Below are 21,813 nucleotides of genomic sequence, written 5' to 3'. Positions count from 1 at the left end.
TTATTTACGATCTTTAAACTCCCTCCTAGATTTTTCTAACGTCATGAAATATGCAATATTTCACGAAATAACGTCATATTTATTTATTTAAACTTGGAATATTACAATCAATAAGACCTTGGCTGGTGCTACCCTCGAAGGGCTAGGGTGGCCTGAAATAGCCATTGGGTTTCTCCGAGGGACCGATGATTGCCCAAGGGAATTCTACTGCTGGTTTATTGACGCCATAGGTGGAACATGGTGTCCTTGCCTCGCGACTTGCCCCCCAAGCTCAATACGGTGTACTTCTCCTTGCTCAGATGGTCATCTACCCCCTATACCAACAGTTGGGTTTTCCCCAAAGTGAGGAACGTCTCCAGAATGGATTTCTTCGTTCATGTTAGCTTCTAAAGGTTGTGGTGCTAGAGGTTGGACCTGGCTGGGATCACCCATGGTATCGGTTCGAGTTCGCGTACTTCTTCATGCCTGATTAGGCAGGTTACTTAGACTAACTAATCTTGTAATCCTTGCCATCTAGTCATAACTTTCTATTGTGTTTCTCACAAACGATACCAAATTATTATTGCCAAAATACAACAATCATGATTTGTGATGTAGGAAAAGTTGTTGAATGCTTGTGGTTGACTTGGGCTGGTGATACTCGCAGGGAAATCGACTCTGGGAAGTAGGTCCTTGGGAGAATTGGGTATCTGAAATGAATGAGTCACTCAAGAGAACTGAGTCACTTGAGAGAATTATAGTCACCCGAGAGAGCTATAGTTACTGGAGAGGATTGAGACTCTGGAGAGAATGTCTATCCAGAAAGGGTCATTCTTTGTGTGAGGCTTGCTTAAAACGAGTGGCTTCCAGAGAGAATTGAGGTTCTTCTAAGAAGGAGAAGCTCGGCTTTCGAGAAGAATTGACTTATTTCAAGAAAAATGTGGACGGCTTTCAGGAAGAATTGATTTCTTCTGGGAAGGATTTGTGCTTCAATTGACTTTCTTCATATCATTGTCAATACTAACACAAGGTCAGAAGTCTCACAGGGATTCCTCACCCATGATGACTCTCCGATGATCAAGTCAATACCAGACGTAGATAATTCTAGGCAAACAACAGTGAGAATGGAGTAAGTGTGTCTAGAATTTATCAAATGTGGAAATCCCTTTTTGAGTCCTATAACTGGGATTTATATGGCATGATTCTCCAGGATGTTGGGGGCATGTGTCTTGCATCCCCCGGGTTGGAAATTGCTCGGAGAGAAGACCTTTTCAGAGAGAATGTTAGTATCCGGATATGATGTCTCTCTGGAAAGAATCATAAGACTCGAAGAGGGATTCTCTCCTGAAAGGAACATAAGGTCTAGAGAGAAGCTCTGTCTGGAAAGTAGTTTGCTTCCGTGAAGGGGGGTTTGCCCGGATAGGCTTTCTCTCAGTGGAGAGGAACTCAATACTCGAAGAGAGCTTTAGATATGTTCCTCAATTTCTGAGTGGTACAACAAAACTCAATTATGGGTGGGCCGGGGGGATTAATAATTTTGGTGGTCGGTTGAGTATGGACCAGGGAAGGTTTTAGATTTTAGTTGATAACTTTGCAACAAAATTATATTTATATATTATATATATATATGTCTTTTGCGACGCTTTCTGTACAAAATTTTGCAGGAATTTCACTGTCCTAACTGAGCATGATACTACGGAAATCCAAAAATTGCACACTGGCTATTTACATCAGCATGCTAGTGCCCTTAAACGCCGGGGCCTGGGCAAGCTGCCCTTCCTTAAGTCCAGCCCTCCTACCAAAATCCTCTCTGCAGTAGTAATGATAGTTTATCGGCTTCGGCTGCTGGGTCGATGTGGCCACGAACCCCACCGATCTCCTCTTCCCGCCGGTGGCCTCACGATCAGATCCTTTTTCGATGGAAACTTCGAGGAGCGTTCTCTTGTATGGACCGAACCACTTGGCCTGCATGTACCGGAATCGCCGCCACGGCGGCACGTGCATGCCCGCACTTTTCATGGAGTTTTTGATGGCGTCGCACATTAGCCTCACAGCCTGCTTCAGGTCTTGCACTTTTCCCACGAAAATCGGTGGGAAAATCTCCAGCAATGAAGTGTAGCCTCCTGTTGCCCTTGCGATTTCGAATTCTCCGGCCAGGCAAACGTCGATTATGTAGCGATTTCCGGCAACGTTCACGTCGATGTACTCGTATGACCCGGATGGAACATTCCTCCCAATTCTCTCCCACTTTGATTTGCAGAGACCTGTAAAATCACGGGTCAATTAAGAAGAAGAAGCAGCAGCAGCTGCAGAAGCTAAAATAAGGCATATGAAACTTAATTTGAACTGTGAATAGGAAATGAATGGACATCGGAGACCTCTATAATTCATTCAATTAGATTTATTGCTTGAAATAGAAATTGTTGGCATAATATAATCATTTTAGTCAAATCATACCTTAGATTTTCTCTGTCTCTTTTTCTTTTCCTTAATTTCTACGTTATGATGTGAATAATTCGCTCGATACCCAGTTACTAACAATGGATATCAGAGTTAACGTAACAATACATGGAGATGGAGAGGGGACTCACCGGCGTCAAAACCTTTCTCGCGTAGCCGAGTCATCAATCGACGTTTGAATCCCGAGCTCGAATCATTTCCGATGATTCCATAAGCTTCTTCAGTCTCGGAGAGGAGATTTCTCCTCGCTTCATCATCTTCACAGTTTAACAACTTGCACAGCGTATCTCTCAGGTCCGAATCAAGGCAGAAGCTCTCAGATTCAGATCCATCTGGTCCTTTCCCTCTATCTTCATCGTCGTCTTGTTTATCCTCCTCCCTGTACTCTCTCTCCATGAACGACTTCACCAGATCCGACAGATCCATGGTGCTCTCCGGCGAGTGCTCGCTACCGCTGCTCTCGCAGACCCGAGCCCTAGCTATTTCGCCGAAAGCCTCTGCAAAACTTTTGAACTTCACCGCCGGGATCTTCCCCATCGTTGACGCCGAGACAAAAAGGGGTTTTCTGTCACTTTGGTTTTGTTCAGAGAGAGAAGGCATGTAACATGAAAGTTAATCATGGACGTTGATACATATATATATATATATATTATACACACACTGTATAGGCTTCCCCTATTGAATGTTCCCGCATATGCGTACACATTCGGCTTCAAGTGTCTAGACGAGTTTGATCTGACGCTACAATTTTCTAATGCATGGTAAGCACTGTGTACCGCGTCACACTGGAGCTTCTCTCCTTTTGACGCCGTTCAAAAATTGACAGTTTACTTGCGATGACTCACTGACTACATTCACGGGGCGTTTTAAGCAAAATAAATGATCGATTTCCACGTGCCCCCTCTCTCCTCCACCTGGGAAAGCGCTACACTTTTTATGAATTTACTATCTGATTGGACGCTGCGAATGGACGCCGTGAAATATCGCTGTGACCAGGTTCATTGAACCTGCGGTCTGTCTAGGTTCATTGTATCTCAAATGACGGCGCACTTGTGTATATCACTCGTGTACTTCACCTGGATATAGCGGGTGCACGTGTGACTAATGTGTTCACTGCAATAGCCATCAGTAATACTGATAGAATAAATTTTATATTAATCCATAAACTCGATTAAAAAATTAAAGAACAAGGAATCATAGTGGAGCCATATTAAAAAGAGAGGTTATTTTATTAGATATAATCTTTCAATTTACCTAAAGTTATCTTAAACTCTCGGTTGGGATGAAATTAGACATTGATGAGTGCAAACATTGTAAGTGTACATAGACATATTTTGGGTTTCATACATTTAATGCCATGCCAGCGTCATGGTATTGCAATGATTCAAATAATGTGGTCAAATAATGTATTATTGCAAACAAGATTGGACCCTTCATGAGGCTGTGAGACGATTACCTCATGACCATGAAAATTTGACTATTTAGAAGCCCATAAATTAGAAATCTCCTTCTTTGTAAGGGTCCATTGTCCAAGTCTAGTCGTCCACCTCCTCCCCTTCTACAAAGGGTCGTCCTTACCCTTCTCCCTTTCTTGTTTTCGCTAATTTGCTCGTTGCCTTGTCTCTCTCGCTTCGTCATTCCCTTGGTTGCCCTTGTTGGCGGCGACGACGGCTCGCCCTCACTCTCGTTGCTCTGTCACTCACTGTCTCTCTCTCTTTTCGCTGCTCTATCACCCTTCGCCCTTGCCCTCACCCTCTCACCTCTTGCTGCTCTATCGCTTGTCCTCGTTGGCTCATCTCACCCTCGTGGCTCGCTCTTTTGTCTCTGGGGCCCAATTTTTACATTTCGTCTCAATGTCTCAAAATCTCAAATATAACATTGATTACAAACTCATTAGTGTCACATGGTTGGGTGACGTTATGTTATGTATGAGAAACCCAATGCTTTTGGCTTATTTATTTTTAAAAATTTCAAGTTTAATCTCGATCTTATATATGGATATGGTTTCCTTACATTTGATTTGTTCGTGTTATGTATAATTCCTTAAATTTTGATTTGATTGGAAGTGTGAATATCTCATTAACAAGGTTAATTATTATTGATTTTGATTAGAAGATTATAATATGTTTAAAAAATTTAATCTCAAGAGGTTTGTCATTTGAGATCTATAAATAGGTAATCTTGGTTTAATTGTTAGTGGGCCATATCTAATAGGCAAAATACATTTGATTCTCCAATTATTATAAAATATAGTGTTTTATCTCTCATCTAATTTATGTCTATTGTTCATCATTCAATTAATGTTTTAATTCATTTTTAATTCAAAAGTTAAGTCACAGTAAATAGAAAACTTAGCTTGGCTCATCCAATTCATGCTTACTATTTATTTTTAAATTAATATTTTAAATCATTTTTAGTTTAAAAGTTAATTTAGAGTAAATGAAAAACTGAACAAAGTGAATAGCAAAGATGTTAGATACACGTTAGAAAAGTTTGTATACATCGTAAAAATATTTACATGTTAACATTTAAATATTTACATGATTGGGTCTTCAGATGGCTTAGGACCCGAAGGGGTCTTTGACTTTAGGAGAACTGTGTCTCCGGGAGGATCTGCTGCTTTGGGTTTCTAGGTAGGTCCTTAAGGTCTTCGGGAGTAAGTCTTTGGAATCTCCAGGGGTCTTCAACAAACAACCAGTTAAAAGGCACGCAAGAAACTCTCTCACGCGGACTTTCTAATGTCAAAGTCAAGTATTGTCATGGTATGCAAGTAAGGATGTGGGTTTTCAAGTGGTCCAAGTGTCAGTTAGGGATGAGAATTGCAATCGAAATCGTGGAGAACCGAATCGAAATCGAAATTGTGGAGAACCGAATCGAAATCGAATTGGTCAACACGGGTAAAAATCGTTTCACTGGATAATAATTTAATTCGGGGAAAAACCGAACATTGTTTCAATGGGTATGGTTTGATTATAGTTTTCACTAAATCCAAATCAAAGCCCTAATCGAAACTTAAACCGAATATATATATATATATATAATATATTTATTTATTTAATATATTATATATATACATAATATATATATATATTGATTAATGCATTTTTTACAAATATTTTAACTAATGCATTACAAATATATAAAATATTTAACATTTATAAAGTAATTAACAAATAAAAATAAAACCTAATCTTAAATTATTTTATTTTTATCAATCAAGTAATTATATTCAAGAAGTTTGAAGTTAATTTGTAACTTTATGCAATAAGAATGTAATTTTATTAGAGCAACTCCAACGTTGGACACCAAATCGAGCGCTAATTTGGTGTCCAACAATGTTTTACACCAAAATTTTCAACATCAAATTGGTGTTATCTCTAATGTGTAATACTAAATTGGTGTAAAAGAGAATCTTTAAAGAATATTTTATAAATAAATATTAATTAATTTATTTAAGTTAGCATAATATAAGAATAGAAAGCATTTTATTTTTAAGCCATGTTGTTGTTGTTTTTATTTTAAACTTTTTTTCTATTTTCATCATGTATTTTTAGTTTAAGTTAATGGAAATGTTATTGTTTTTTATTATATTATTGAGTTTTTGCATTATGAATATTTTCTTTCTATTAAGTAATTATTAAAATAAAAAAATTTCATATACATAAATAAAAATAGTTCATTTTATATTAACATGGTATTTATAAAATATATTAAATATTTTAAAATATATTTAATATTATACTCATTTTATAAATCTTAATAAAATATTTACATCGGTATATATTTTTTATAACAATTTAATTTATATTTATAATTATTAATCAAAATATATAAATATAATAAAAGTGATAAATGATATAAAGGGAATAAATTATTTTGAAGTTATACAAAGAGGTGTAAAATTGAAAATAAAATAAAAAAGGAAATTTGGTGTTGGTGAATAGTAAAACACTAAATTTCACCAACACCAAATTTGGCGTTATACTATTCATTCAATACCAAATTTGGTGATTGAAAATTATGCCCAACACCAAAATGGTGTATTCGTTGGAGAGCTCTTCAGCGCCAAATTAAAGTTGGCGCTGGAAATGGTGTATTCCTTGGAGTTACTCTTAGAGTTTGTATTTGTTTATTGTGGAGTTATTAAATTTTTTATGAATGTTACTTGCAAAAGCTTGTCTTTGTTTGTTGGTATGGACCAAACTAAATAAAATATGGTTAAAATCGAAACCGAATCGAAATCGAATGATTTGGTTATGGTTTTTAATTTTTAAAACCAATGAGTAATGGTTTGGTTTTGGTTTTAGTAGTTTAAGTTTGGTTTGATTATGGTTTTGGAAAAAACTGAAACCAAACCGAATCATTGCCAACTCTAGTGTCAGTGCCTAAATGATAGATTTGCATTGCATTATATGTATATAAGCAACACTGATGATGTAATCTTGTTCATAAATAAAATGTCATATCTTCATTCATACTCTTTGTTTTTCGTTATGAATGAGTCCCTAGAACTCCTAATAGAGATCTTATTCTTAAGTCCTAAGAATATGTGACGAAGAAATTTAATTCAGGATTTCTTAAAGGAATTCTCGATCCTTAGATTTATCAGAAGAGGAATATAATTTAATAATCATGGACGGGCACATGGACTATTACCATTGATTAACGTGAGATGTTAATGATAATGCATGATAAGTCACATGCTATATTGCATGAGATGCGTATAGTACACATGTGGGTAGGTGTTAGTTGAACATTTACTAAATGTGACACCTATAGCAAATCACATGACTATAAGGATTAATGATTTGTTATTGGATATCGATTGTGTATTTGGTCTTTCGATCAGAAGTGACAGATTTTTCTTGGGCGTTGGTGTTAGAGATTTACCGTTGAACAGAACCATCTGGTGTGAGAGGTGGAGATGCTCTTTATGTGATCTTTTAGCAATGGTGTATGGAGACAAATGTTCACTAATGAGATCTATTGTTTTCTGTCAGATAGGGGTGAACATCCTATGTAGTCTTAGTTGGTTGTGATTAGAAAATCCCTGGCCAAGATAAGTTTGATTGGAAAGGAGTTTCCGATATCAGAAGGAGTTCCAAGATGCTACTTCAATCACAACGTACTAGATTTGACATAGTTACTGAATCTTGTGAGTTTGATTAGTTCATGATTCTCACTTGGTTGGGATGTTGGTCAGTGGAACGATTACAGGGCTCGATAATTGAAGAGCCTTAATAAGTTCATTTGAACTATAAACTTCATTACCATTAAGATCGTCCTATATCCTAATTAGAGGATACTTAGGATATATTAGGATGCTCAGCAAAGCTAGAGAGATCTTCTTAGTTAACGGGCCACGCTGTTAAGAGTTAACATGGGCCTTAGTTTCGTTACAAGTTAATGGAAAGGCTATTAAGAGTTAATAACAGGCCTAAGTATAATATATATAGAAGTAGTGGAAGTTAGCACAAACGGTTGACCGACCTTTATGTCTTGGTCGACTGATCTTCTCAAATAGTCGACAGTTTTGAGGACGGGATTTGTAATATCCCAAGATTAAATAAATAAATATGTCGTATTTGTGGGAAATATTACATATTTCATAATGTTAAGAAGAGACTAAGAGACAATTTAAAGATCTTAAATAACCGAATTAAGGGAAAAGAATACCCCAAAATGAACATGTCTAAAAAGAAAGAAATACCATTGACAAGTGTTTCGAGATAGGATTTTTGACGTCAAAAGAAATCAAATCGGGAACTATTTTTGGTACAGTTACGAAGCAACCTAGAAAATCAAATCATCGTAAGGGACTTCTAAAAAGACAACGAAACATCGAGTAGGATTAAGTTTTGCATAAGAAACAACCCTGGAGTGGGTTTAGGGTAAAACGAAGAAATTCACGATCAAATGTGATTTTGTATAAGTTTCGGGCCTAAGTGTAATTTTTGAATATGGGCCGAAAAGTGGTAAAACGAAACTTGGAGAATCAAATGTGAAAGAGAAAATTCTAAGAGTCATTGCGAAATTTTTGGGAACTCAATGGGTTACATGGAAAGGCTTAAAAGAGATTTAGAAAAATTAGAGGGTCAAAATAAAAAATTGCAAAAGGCAGCCATGGCCACCATCGATCAAATCGCTTCCACCGCCGACCAGCCTCCGGTCGATGTTGTGAAGGCTGTTCAAAGGCTCCAAAATGGGCTCCAAAGCATGGTGAGTTGATGTGAGTAGGTAAGGGTCGAGAAATGGCTAGGTATGGCCACGATTAGACAGAAGAATGGTATGGCATGACCGAGAGTCACTGAAAATTTGAGACTAGGTAAGGTCGTATCAAGCATTAAAGGCTTGGATTAGACCAGGTATGGCATGTTTAAACTCCAAGATTAGGTAAAAATATGGGTTTTAAGGTGGCCGATTTCACCAAAAAATTAAATTTTAGATTGCTCATGTTAGAGAGAGAATCAAGAGTTCTTGATAGAGGGCTTTTGTTCTAGAGGTTGTGAGGATCGTTTCTAGAGGCTTTGGAGAGTTTTCGAGTTAGTTTGAAAGGGTTTCGAGGGTCGCCAAAAAGTCGCCTAGGTCGCCAGAGTCGAGACTTTAATTGGTCATTCAAGGGTGTTCGGCTAGATATTTCGAGGTCTAAAGCATCCCATTGTGTTCAAGAGGTCGAGGAGATCCAGAAGCAAGAGGAAATCAGGAGAAAATGAGGTCGACCAGTCACTGACAGCGAGCAAGCCCACCAGAGAAGACGTGTGGACTACACGCGAGTGTAAGGTGTGTGAGGTAAAGGGAAATTCTGGGAAAAAATAGAAAAAAAGAAAGAAAATAAAAAAGAAATAAGATAAAGATGAGACAAAGTTTCAAAAAAAATAGGAATATTATTTTATGAATTATTGTGGAGAAAATTTGGAAAAAATCTTGAGGAGATATTATTTTGAGAAAAATAAAGTTTATGGAAAATAGGAGAAAATAGAGAAAAATAAGAAAAATTATCAAAAAAATTTAGAAAAATCAGAAATATTGATTTTCTTGAATATTTATTGATCAGGAGGAAATTTGGCTATAAGATTTAGAGATTTGCACAATTTTTGAGGTCAACATGTTCTTGAGAAATCTCGAAAGTGAAATTAAGGTGAATAGTTCTACCAAACTGAATTTAGATCTCATGCAAATGGATATGACTTGAAAGTGGTGTGATCTCAAACCCGGATTTTATGTAAATGATTTTATCATGTTGTCATGCCCTGGTTATGCTATATATCATGTAGATTGCATTCACATGTCATGATAATGAAATATGCATATATTCACGATGATATTGTTGATTATACATCACATATGTTTGAGAGTATAGATCGGCACCGCTGCTCTCTCAAGGGTGCAGCCATACACCTTGGCATGGTAAGAAAGCCGTAAAAATAGAGAGTAGCATTAAGGTGCGGTCTGCTTAAACGAAAGGAATGAAGATATTTTGCGTATCGATCCATGCATGAAATATTTTTATTGTACTCTCACTTAGATGATTCATCATCTAACTTGGGCTATGCTCCTAAAATATTCAAACGTCCCAAATGAAGATGTAGCAGACGTGAATGTAGAAGAGACATGTGATGACACTTAGCAAGTGTATAATGTTTTTTGATTATGAAATTTATGTATTTAAGTTTCTGCTACTTGAAATTTTGAACGTTTTGAAAATCAATAATGTATGATTTATGATTTGAAAATCAATGATGTTTTGAAACATGAAAAATTAGTTTCAAAACATGATGCATGAATTTTTGGTTTTTCAAACATTTAAACATGAAAAGTTAGTTTCAAAACATGATGCATGAATTTTTGGTTTTTCAAACATTTAAACATTCGTGCCAAACACTAATCATGCTTGTTTTGAAATATGAAAAAACTTATTTCAAAATATGAGATTCTCATAAAGATTTTTCATTTTAAGATTGGTTTTTCATTAAACATATTTTCTCATAAATCAAAAAATATGATACAATAGCTCCTTGGATAGACTCAATCCAATCTAGATTAGCCTTTGTGGTCATTACCTGCAACACCATCTCAGCATAGGACCGAGTACTTATATTACTAAGGGCCTTCTGGATCCTTAGTTTCAATCCTCCCAAAAATTTATGCACCTTAATTCTTTCATCTACCTCATATATCGGCATGTACTTGATTAGCTAAGTAAAAGCGTCTTCGTATTACGCCACAGTCATGTCTCCAACCTGTTTCAGTTCCATAAATTCCATTTCTTTTGCCATCCTCAGGCTAAGAAGGAAATACTTGTTGTTAAACAGTTCTTTGAATTGATCCCAACTGACGTATGGAGTTCCTACTTGTGCCTAGGCGAGCATTGTCCTTTTCGTTCCTCTCCACCATATGTCAGCCTCATCTTGCAACATAAAGGTTGCACAATTAACCTTTTCGTCTTCACCACAATGAAGGTGGTCAAGCAATTTCTCGGTTTGTTCAATCCAAAACTCTCATTCACTAGGATCGGCTCAAAGTTTTCCTTGGAAAATGGGCAAATATTGTCGACAATACAAGTCTAACATACTGGATGTACGTCCCCCCCAGGGTTGCATTCCTTGTATGACCCCCACTATGCCTCCTAAAATTCGCTCCATCTGGTCTAATCAGCTCCCATTCATTCTTTCCTCTTGACTTGAGCTACTTCTGGGGACATCGTTAGTATCTCTTTGAGGATTCGGCGCCATCGGTTCTACCATATAAGTTCGGCAAGTGTTTTCCATCTGAAACATGGTTTCCTATTAGATCATGAAAATTTCTCACCCACCGAAAATTTAACAACTCATCATTAATCCAAATAGTGAAGCATAATTTTTTATAAATTCTCAAAATATCATGGGTACAACACTATTTGATACAATATTTAACAAAAACTAGCACAACTACTAAATGTCCTATCACATAGGACTAGAGGGCCTTCAAATCCATGCATCGGCTTCATCTTCGGACTCTATGGAAGGTCTCTCATGATCACTTCGTGACTCCTCTGAATCCATCTCGTCATCATAATTGATATATTCGAATTCAGGAGGATCGTTTTCAATCTCAATTTCTACCATGTTTTCTTCTCCTTCTTCGTCTTCACTTGGGTCTTCCTCATCTTCTTCTTCCATTGGCTCATCGTCTATTACTTCTTCATACAGTTGTTCGTCTAACAGGTGACGAAGTCTATCACAAAAATAGCAAAATAGATTGAAGTTTTCATTCTGTCGAACCCATTCGGCAAAAGTTTTCAGTTCTCATTCCAAGACGCCAATCAAAAAATCTATCTAGAAGGGAACTAAGTTGAGATATTGACGATAACTGGTGGAATATCTTCAATGATGTCCTCCATCTTTGCTAAAAACTCATAGATATTTTCTTTGGGATCTGGCTCTCTGGTGTTAATTCGATTGGCCCAATGGTCAACTAGAACCTGTTCAGGAAAATTCCCCACCATCCTGACAATTCATCAAAAATCCCATTAGTAACTCTATCTTGCATAAACCTCAAACTTCGTGATTCTAATCCCTTAAAGCCATCACTAGATCACTAGTGTTCATTGGATCATTTCCACTAGGTTTTTACCTAATTTGCTCTTATACCAACTATAACACCCCATTTACTCTTTATGAGAATCTCATATTTCGAAATAAGTTTTTTCATATTTTGAAACAAGCATGATTAGTGTTTTGGCACGAATGTTTAAATGTTTGAAAAACCAAAAATTCATGCTTCATGTTTTGAAACTAACTTTTCATGTTTCAAAACATAATTCTGCCATGTTTCTATACATGTTTTGAAATGTATTTTGATAAGGTTTCAATGTTTGCTAAGTTTATATGCTGTATTTCGAAACCTGTTTGAAAACTAAGCATATGTTTCGAAACCTATATAGTATGTTTCGAAACCTCTGTCATTTCTGTCAGTAGAGCATTTAAAAACTATGTTTAACATGTTCTGAAATATGTTTTTGAAATATGTTTCGAAACTTTCATAGCATGTTTTGAAACATCTGACTCTGTCAGCAGAATATTTGAAAAACCGACATGCTTTTGTATTTTAATTCAAAAACTATTTTAAAAATCACGTTTTGACTTAATCTCCATACCCTGATGTTTTAATTTCAAATACTTTGTAAGTGGAGAATAAAACAAAATCATTTTGTTTTAAAAACAATTGTCTCTTACTCATTCTGTCTCAAAGTGCATAACTAGCTGTAAAAGTTGGATATTTTGAAACATGTGATGTATGTTTTGAAACCTCTATGTAAAAGTGTGTTGTTTTAAAACCTAAAAAGTGTGTTTCGAAACCTACTTTAACATCTTGTCTCTAACGGTTATAATTAGCCAAAATTCTATTTCTTGATATATATATATATATATCAGTTCTTTGAATACAAGAAATACCTCTTACAAACATACACAAGTATACACATTTACAAGAGATATTGCTACATACAAAAGCACAAGTGAATGAAACTCTTTCAACAAGCTCTCAAAGAAGATCTTTTCAATTAATCCTTGGTGTGCATTGTGATGTGAAAAGGAGAAACAAACTGAAACCGACGCTTTCATCCTTTCAAGCTCTCCTCACTCCATACCAATAGGTTTGTAACAATTATTTGGTAAGGTATTTCATTATATTCAAACTGTTGGGTTATAAAAGATAAGTTTTATTTATCTTGTTGTGAGGTTTGAATTGAACTCGTGAAAACTCATTGTGTAAGGTTTTAGGGTAAACCGTGATAAAACTCTTGGTGTGGTTGATCACTAGTGAAAGTGATTGTGTTTGAAAACCCTTCAAGTGGACAAGCTTGAAGGTAATGGAGTAGGTGGGTGCCGAACCACTATAAATTTCGTGTGCAAATTGCTTTACTATTTTAGTTGCTTATTCTCTTTGTTCATGCTTTCAAAAGAAATGTTTTCAAAAGCCAAAAGTTTCAAAATAAGCAAAATAGAGAGGAAGGTTTCGAAACATACTCTCTTAGGTTTCGAAACATAGTGTTCTGTAAACAATAAATATTTAATCTATCGAAGAATTTACCCTAATCTCAATTCACCCCTCTCTTGGGATATATTTGCAATCATTTGGAACTAACACTAGCAAGTTAGCAAGCCTTCAAATCTAGGCCGAACACGAGAAAGAAGTTGGACCCCACGAAAGCTTAGTTTAAGCCTAGCAAGCCCTGTCTGAAATGTGGCAAACAGCACCCTAGAAGACCATGTAGATAAGGGACAAATAGTTGTTTCAACTGTGGGGAAGAAGGACATCGCAACTGGAATTATCCTAAAAAAGGACCTATCTGCTACAACTGTAGTCAGGAGGGACATTTGTCAAGAGATTGTCTGAAGTCGAAGCAGATAGGATAGCTTCAAGGGCCAGCGAGAAATCCAAGAGTCCAGTAAGGAAGAGTATTCAATTTGACTCAGCAGGACATAGCTGAGGATCCAACCGTTATTCAAGGTACCATGTTTACCTTTGGTTTTTCTATGTATGTCTTGATAGACTCAGGACCTAGTCATTCATTTATTTCACATGCATTAGCCAAAGTGCTAGGGAAAGAACCTAAAAATCTGATTATAGCAACCCTTATGGGGAAATCCCTAGAAACCTCGTCAGGGTACATAAATAAGAAAATCTAAATAGGAGAATCTGAGTTCGTAGTGGACCTAATTCTTCTTGTAATCCAAGACTTTGATGTGATCCTAGGGATGGATTTCCTAACAAAGTATAATGCTATAATGGATTGTAAAGCCAAAATGGTCAGTCTCAAGAATGGAGACTCGATTATTAAATTTCGAGGGCAAGGTAGGCCAAATGAAAAGAGATGGATCTCTGCCTTACACGCAGATAAGATGTTGCTAAAATGAGCCTATGGGTACCTAGCGCACGTTCAAGAAAAGATAGAAGACCCCGTAAAAATAAAAGACGTGTTAGTAGTTAGAGAATTCGGGGTTGTATTTCTCGAAGAATTACCAAGATTACCCCTTTAGCGAGAAGTTGAGTTTTCAATAGAAATTGTGCCGGAGGTAAGACCAATATCCATACCGCCCTATAAGATGGCTCCCGTAAAAATAAGGGAATTGAAGATCCAACTTCAAGAATTGTTGGATAAGGGATTCATTAGACCCAGTATGTCACCATGTGGAGCGTCAGTTCTCTTTGTTAAAAAGAAGGATGAAAGTTTAAGAATGTGTATAGACTATCGGCAATTGAATAAGGTAACTATCAAGAATAAGTATTTGTTTCCCAAGATTGAGGAATTATTTGATCAACTGCAAGGGGCCAAGATCTTTTCAAAGATTGACCTAAGATCGGGGTACTATCAATTAAGGATCAAAGCTGATGATGTACCCAAAACAGCTCTTTGATCCCGATACGGTCATTACGAATTCTTAGTTATACTATTTGGATTAACTAGTGCCCCAACAACATTTATGGATACAATGAACCTAGTTTTTAAGCCGTACTTGGACAAGTTTGTGATCATATTCATAGACGACATTTTAGTTTACTCACCTTCTGAAGAAAAACATGAAAATCACCTAAAGATCGTACTACAAATGTTGAGGGAATACAAATTGTATGCTAAAATTTTCAAGTGTGAATTTTGGCTAAGTCAAGTGGACTTCTTGGGACACGTTATATCAGCTTAGGGAATAACAGTTGATCCAACAAAAGTAGCAGCAGTAAGAGAATGGAACCAACCTAGCACTGTTACTGAGATCAAAAGTTTTCTAGGGTTGGTTGGGTATTATAGAAAATTCATCGAAGGATTCTCAAAGATTGTGTCACCCTTTACAAAGTTAACTCAAAAATGAGTGAAGTTCGATTAGGATGATCGGTGTGAAAGAAGTTTTCATACACTTAAGGAAAGGCTCACAACCGTTCCGGTTTTAGCAATGCCAAATGGTTCCGGAGGTTATAAAGTATATACTGATGTCGCAAAGAATGGATTGGGATATGTGTTGATGCAACATAGCAAAGTAATTGCTTACGGATCCTGACAACTTAAGAGCCACGAATAGAATTACCTGACCTCTGACTTGGAGTTAGCTGTTGTTGTTAGATATAAGCCCTTAATACCAGTTATAGTGACACAATAGGGCTTGATCTTGTAATTCTTTAAACCTTATTTTATGGCAAGTTTTATGTTTAATTTAAATTGCAATATGATTTGAATTAAACATACAAATATCCTTTAGTATAATAAGGAGTGAATACCATTCTTAATTGTTAAGAATAATCGAGACGGATAATCCACAATACGTTATAGTATAAATATGTTCCTGGCCATAAAGTTCCTAACCTGGATAATTAGTAACTCGCAAAGGCTGGCACATCGTCTTCCTTCTTGTTTGGTATAAGATACCGAAAGACAAGATTGGTAGGTCTCGTACCACTCTATATAAGATACAGAAAGAAGACGAGCGGGTGCTCGTTATAGGAACGAGTTCACTGAACGAGGCTATTAATATTGAATCATATAGGTTTTATCTCAAGGGTCAATGATTCAATATTAACTACGAATTTGCATTAGTCCTTAGACCTGAGATGACATGGATATTTGTGTGTTAGTGGATTAGGATATCAGTGATATTATATGATTGTCCTAATCAGGGATAGCCGTACGTATCTATGTGCCTAGTTCAGTGACACACGAGGTATGTGTGCATCAGACATGGAATCTATGTAACGCCCCACTCCCACCTATGGGTGTTACTCACGACTAATCAGCTTATTATTTATGCGCTAGGGCAAAGACGAAGAGACAACTACGTTTCAATGAGAAACGACCTAGGTGGGAACTAGGCTTTGCCCTCCTTTCGCTCCACTCAAGGACTCGGGAAATGTCGAAACGACCACGTGAAGATAAAACCCGAAACCTTGCAAAGTGTCACCCCTTGTCAAGCTCTTTGATGAAGAGCTAAGGATGACTTCCCAGGATCGAAAGAAATAAACTAACTCACTTGCTTCATATAAATTATGGCATAAAGCCTTAATTATAAGAAAATAATTCTTCTTTGCCCCAACTAGTAATCCATTTTCTCACTTTCAATTCCTTTAGAAAATATTTGGATTAATATTTCTTTGGAAAAATTTAATAAAATTTCCCTTATCAATTCTCCATTGATTTTTTTTCTCTTTTAATTATTTAAAAAACCATAATTTTCCAACCCTTAGGAAATTAATTTTTGAAATTCAAACCTCAAGGCATCCTCATCCATTTTCAAAATTTAAGAAAAATACTCCATTATTTAGTTTCCAAAATATAGGAATTTTCTCCCAATACCCTCAAACTTATATTAATTTAATAATTAATTTGGAGGCTAAAATACTGCTTTATTTATTTATTTAAACATAACTTATTTCAGAATTTTCAAAATAACATATTATATTTAAATAAACAGAAAATAAACATGCACTTCCCTTGCTCCATTACCTTCAACCTTGCAAAACTCTTTTTCCCTTAGATGATTCTCCACCTATCTCTAACGTCATCATGAGGCTTAATCTTTATCTCTAAAGTCATCATGAACCTTTATCTTATCTCTAAAGTCATCATGAGCCTTCATCTTATCTCTAACGTCATCATGAGGCTTTTCTTGAATCTCCCAAATACCCTTAGTAAAAAGATTTCAAGAATTACACTTTGGTCCAAACTTTTCAGGTAATTGCACTTAGACCCTTTTCAACTTGGTCCCTAGGTCAATTTTTAATTACATTTTAGTCCCCGAAGAAATGACTAATTACACTAATACCCCTGGTTTTTAGGTAAATTACACTTTTACCCGAACCTCAAAAATTACGATTTTACCCCTGGATCAAAAACTAAACTTCTCTTTAAAGACTTTCATAACCCCTTGAAATATCCTAAAACATTCCTTGAAGAATCCGAAAAAACATCGTTTCGACCTCCCTCTGTCAATTTCGAAAAAAATGCACTTAGGCCTGAATCTTCCTTTTGGCTACAAACATTTTTGTTTCTTCCAAAAACTACTGAAGGGTTGCTCTACATACCAAATATGAACTTTCTCCGAGTTCCGTTGACTTCCCAGATGCCCCCTACGATAATTCGGTATTTCAGCCTACATCACAGTTACTTTCTTTAGCTGTACCGGGAACTATTCCCGATCCAATTTCTTTCGGTGCCATAAATCATACCCCGAGATGCTTGATGATGTCACATCATTTTCCTTAAACATCTAGGCTTCAGGGCACTCCCTGCAGCTGATTCAACAACTAATTGCCCATTAAAGCCCATTTTTTGGTATTTTAAACTACTTTAAAATACGTGGCAACCTTACGAAAATATGAGGTATTACAATCTACCCCTTTTAAAAGAATTTCGTCCTCGAAATTGGCTCATACACGCAATCTCCAAAGATCAAAACAAGCCATTTCACAGCCTGGACATATCTCATAGTCCACAAAATTCCAAATTTCCAATCTAACTTTTCTGGTGGTAAGCAAACAAGAAACGCCCAACAACCATACCTTAACAGTCGACAGTTAGCACCCATACATCTAGCATTCCCCCCGTCGGCCCGACGTGAGATCGCTCTTCCCCAAAGGAATCTAGCGTACTCGCTGGCAGAGGCTTCCTCACCTCTAGGGGTCCCGACATTCCTAGCCTGGGTATGGACTACCCCACCCACTCGGTTCAACCACATGGACTGCTTGATTGAGGGTCCAACAGTCGATAGTTTTGGTACATTAGGCGACCGACAGTGCTATTCCACCATAAACCACATAAGAAGCCATCCCGACGCTGTCATGGTATCACAAACTCAACCAGCGATAGGTGCTCTTCCCAAACTTTAGGCACGCACATTCTACCCCGAAACTTGAGAATGTCATCTCGCATCTCAAAAATCATAACCCTTGGGCTGGCCACACTCATCTATCCATAGATGTATACACTGGTCATCCCCACTAGTCTCTCGTATCTCGGTCTCTAGATCCAGTCGAACCGCCAGGCTAACTATCAAGACGGACGAACCCTTTGGCACTACACTCACCAACATTAGGCTAAAAGCCTCAATCAGTGACCACCCCTGGGCCATCAACCCAACCACCACATTGGCACGCCCCAGGTGATACAAAAAATGCAGTCGTAGTCCTTTAGGAACTCCATCCATCGTTGCTGCCTCATGTTCAACTTTTTCTGCGAGAACACATACGTCGGACCTTTGTGGTTCGTGAACCCCTCAAACATCTCATCGCATCGGTAGTGCTTCCATAACCTCATGAGCACATACCTCAACTGCTAGCACCAAGTCACATGTTAGGTAACTCATCTTGTACCTCAACGTGATCCACACACAATCACTTGGTCATGTTGCATCAACACGCAACCCAATCCTTTGAACTATCACAAGCTCTCACTGCATCTGACAGACCATTCTCACTTGACTCTCCTCACAAGTCCTGACATGGATACTATCATTCTGGAAAATCTTTCCACCATTCTCCGATAAAAGCCTGCCAATCTCAACAAACTTTCAATTGTTTCATAGACTGCTTAGGGATCCTATCACAAAGCTCCGGTCCCTTCCTCTATCACTTCGGGTACTTATTCTAGTACCGGACTTAACTCCAAACCTCATAGATCCTCGGGTCACTCATCTATGAGGACTCCATATTCCTTCCCATAGGTGTCAAAACCACCGCCAGACACCCCATAGGTTCGGTTTCTACTCAACAAAATTTCACTATGATTAGAGCTATACATCTCAAAATCATAAATCTTCCAAAGATCCGCCTTTCAGCTATCTCAATAACGATTTGGGTCCCATGCGGTTGCCTAAGGCATAACCTATCCACATGTCCCATCTCACAGATCATACCCAGACTCTTGATCATCGCGTGTCTTCCTGACACGGATATACTATCATCCCAATCAAACCATCATGTCTCAAATCATGGACAATCAAAATTTCCAACTCGAAACCTTTACGAGGCTCAAGCCTTCACTTTAGCCATTTCATCAGATAAGTTGACACCAAACTGACATGACTCATCCCATGAGTCGCTTCCTTAAGGTAACCTTACCTCAATTCAGATAGTCCAGAAACCTCCTTCCTCAACTACTTCGGGCCAACTGGACTTTTGGGCAGTATTCACACCTCTCTCACCCCCGTTAAGGGCTAGCATTCACACACACCCATTTTCAACAATGAACCTGGGGTTACCCACCTTAGCTATAGGACTTTTGGACGGCATCCACACCTCTCTCACCTTATCATGGCTAAGGTTCTGGGCTTACCAGACTTTTGGGCAGGTTATCACACCTCTCTCACCCCCTCACACGGCCAAAGTCCCCGCATGAGTTATCACAAACCTAGGGTCGCCCTTCAGCCTATTGGAAGTCAGCTCTGAGATGTGTCTTCCTTGCATACACTCAGTATGTTTTAAATCCTCAAACTCGCTAGGCTCCTCAAAATTCTTAGCCTAAATCCCAAGATTCACAGTGGCTTCGGACATCTAGCCACGTATAACTTTTTGATCATCTATCCAGTTCTAACAACGTTAGCCTCTACGGTACTCCACATGCAAACCTTCCCTTAGGTTTACTCTGAGTCCACAATCTCTAAATCTTTAAGCCCACTTGACACACTGAACCATAGTCACCAACTCTGTTGACTAGGTATCTCATCATTCCCTTTTTCGTTGCTACATCCTATCAAGCAATTCTTACCTTTTTTGGTACTTGATCTCTTCCTTGAACCGAGATTTCCACAACTCATCGTCAATGCTTTAGACTAGCCATGCTCTATTACCCAAAATCTCACTCACCGAGATTCCATTCTTCAGATCCAGCTGACTATCGACCTGCAACTACCAAATTAGTTCCTCCTAAGCGCTACATTTACCATCAGCCAGCACACAAGCTGTCACCATCAACTCGGTCACATAGTAGGCTTGCTCCTACACCAAGCATCAACCCCCACACGAGTACGCCCAGAGTGAAATTGCACGATCCCGTTGTAGTCCTCCAAGAACTATCATTCACTGTTGCGGCCACGTGTCTAACTCCTTCTGTAATACACCACAATTGCATACCAAAACTTAACGAATCACAATTCCCTCGTAGCGTCTCCAACACCACTCATACTTGCATTCTCAAATCCTTCCTCGACTGAAGAGTGCATTTGTATGCCGTCAAATGAAGACTACTTCAAATCTAAATAGATTCTCTTATATCTTCATATTCTTAAAATGATCGTCCATCTTCGGCCTCTCACTTGACCCAATCCCCTGGATCCTTTATCTTATTTTTAGAGTCACTAAATGATCCCCGAAAATACTTATCATCTGTTCCTAGCTCATCGGCAAGGTTATGCCACATCCGACTAACCATCCATGATTCAATCATCCTTGATAACCACCAGTTATCCTATCATTTCTTGCAATGATTTCGACTAATGACCTTAAATCAACAGTCTCTAAATCCATCGGATCCATAATCATGGTCACCAAATCAACCTTACACCTAAATCATACTATCGGATCCTAACTTCCATAGTTAGGTCATCCCGACCAGCTGTTCAATCACTTAACAAGGCTAGATTCTCAAATCAATAACCCCTAAGATTGTTAATCCCCAAATCTCTAAGTAGGGATTCCGTTCTCTAAACCATCAGTCTTTTCCCCCCAAAGCCTTCACTTAGGATTCCTACTAACTGGTTCCATCAATATCGGATCCCCTTAAGTCTCCAAATTGTTATTCCCTAATCTCCATATAGGGTTTAACTCTGATATCAACTACATCAGAGTCACTTAAGCCTTTCCAATAAACTTAAGCTCTGATACCAACTGTAACACCCCGATTTTTCTGACCGAGCGTGTTACTATGCTAGGTCCCAAAATATACATAAATTCCTTTTTATCACGGTACATATCTTAAATCTCAAGCACCGAATTCCGATCAAACCCCCCCAGCATATCATAAAAATTGCGAAAGCGATAATCGAAACCTGATATGGTACACAACTGAATTTACTTTTATTATATCATGAGAATTCGTACCATAGTACATCTTCAAATACTTCAATACATGGAGACTCATCATTAAGAGATAGCAACTAAATACCTCAATTATACATCAAGCCATACTTACATTTAACAAAACTAAACCTCAACAGAACATAGCTAAAACATGCTACATACGATAACAGATAACTTAATCTTCAGCTATCTTCTTTCCCTTAGAGCCGCTTGCTGAACCTGGAACGTTTGAACATTCCAGGGACATAGTCCAATTAGAAGATGAACCTTCTAGTGGGAGCTCCAAAAACAGTTTATATCAATGCATGAACAGGTATAAAACATATGAGAAAAACG

General features: G+C 37.6%; 1 protein-coding gene across 1 annotated transcript; it reads right to left on the bottom strand.

Moving 5' to 3' along the window:
• Positions 1–1,547: 1,547 nt before the first annotated feature.
• On the bottom strand, positions 1,548–3,060 carry LOC127794467 (uncharacterized). Its single transcript, XM_052325570.1, has 2 exons — positions 2,571–3,060; positions 1,548–2,243 (listed from the first exon to the last, which is right to left on the bottom strand). Exons 1-2 carry the CDS (start codon positions 3,037–3,039, stop codon positions 1,705–1,707), a joined length of 1,008 nt encoding a protein of 335 aa, XP_052181530.1. The 5' UTR covers positions 3,040–3,060; the 3' UTR covers positions 1,548–1,704.
• Positions 3,061–21,813: the final 18,753 nt, after the last annotated feature.

Source organism: Diospyros lotus, chromosome 2, assembly GCF_014633365.1.
Source record: "Diospyros lotus cultivar Yz01 chromosome 2, ASM1463336v1, whole genome shotgun sequence".
Taxonomy (NCBI): domain Eukaryota; kingdom Viridiplantae; phylum Streptophyta; class Magnoliopsida; order Ericales; family Ebenaceae; genus Diospyros; species Diospyros lotus.
The sequence above is the reverse complement of the archived record's forward strand: the minus strand, read 5'-3'. Positions and strand labels throughout refer to the sequence as shown.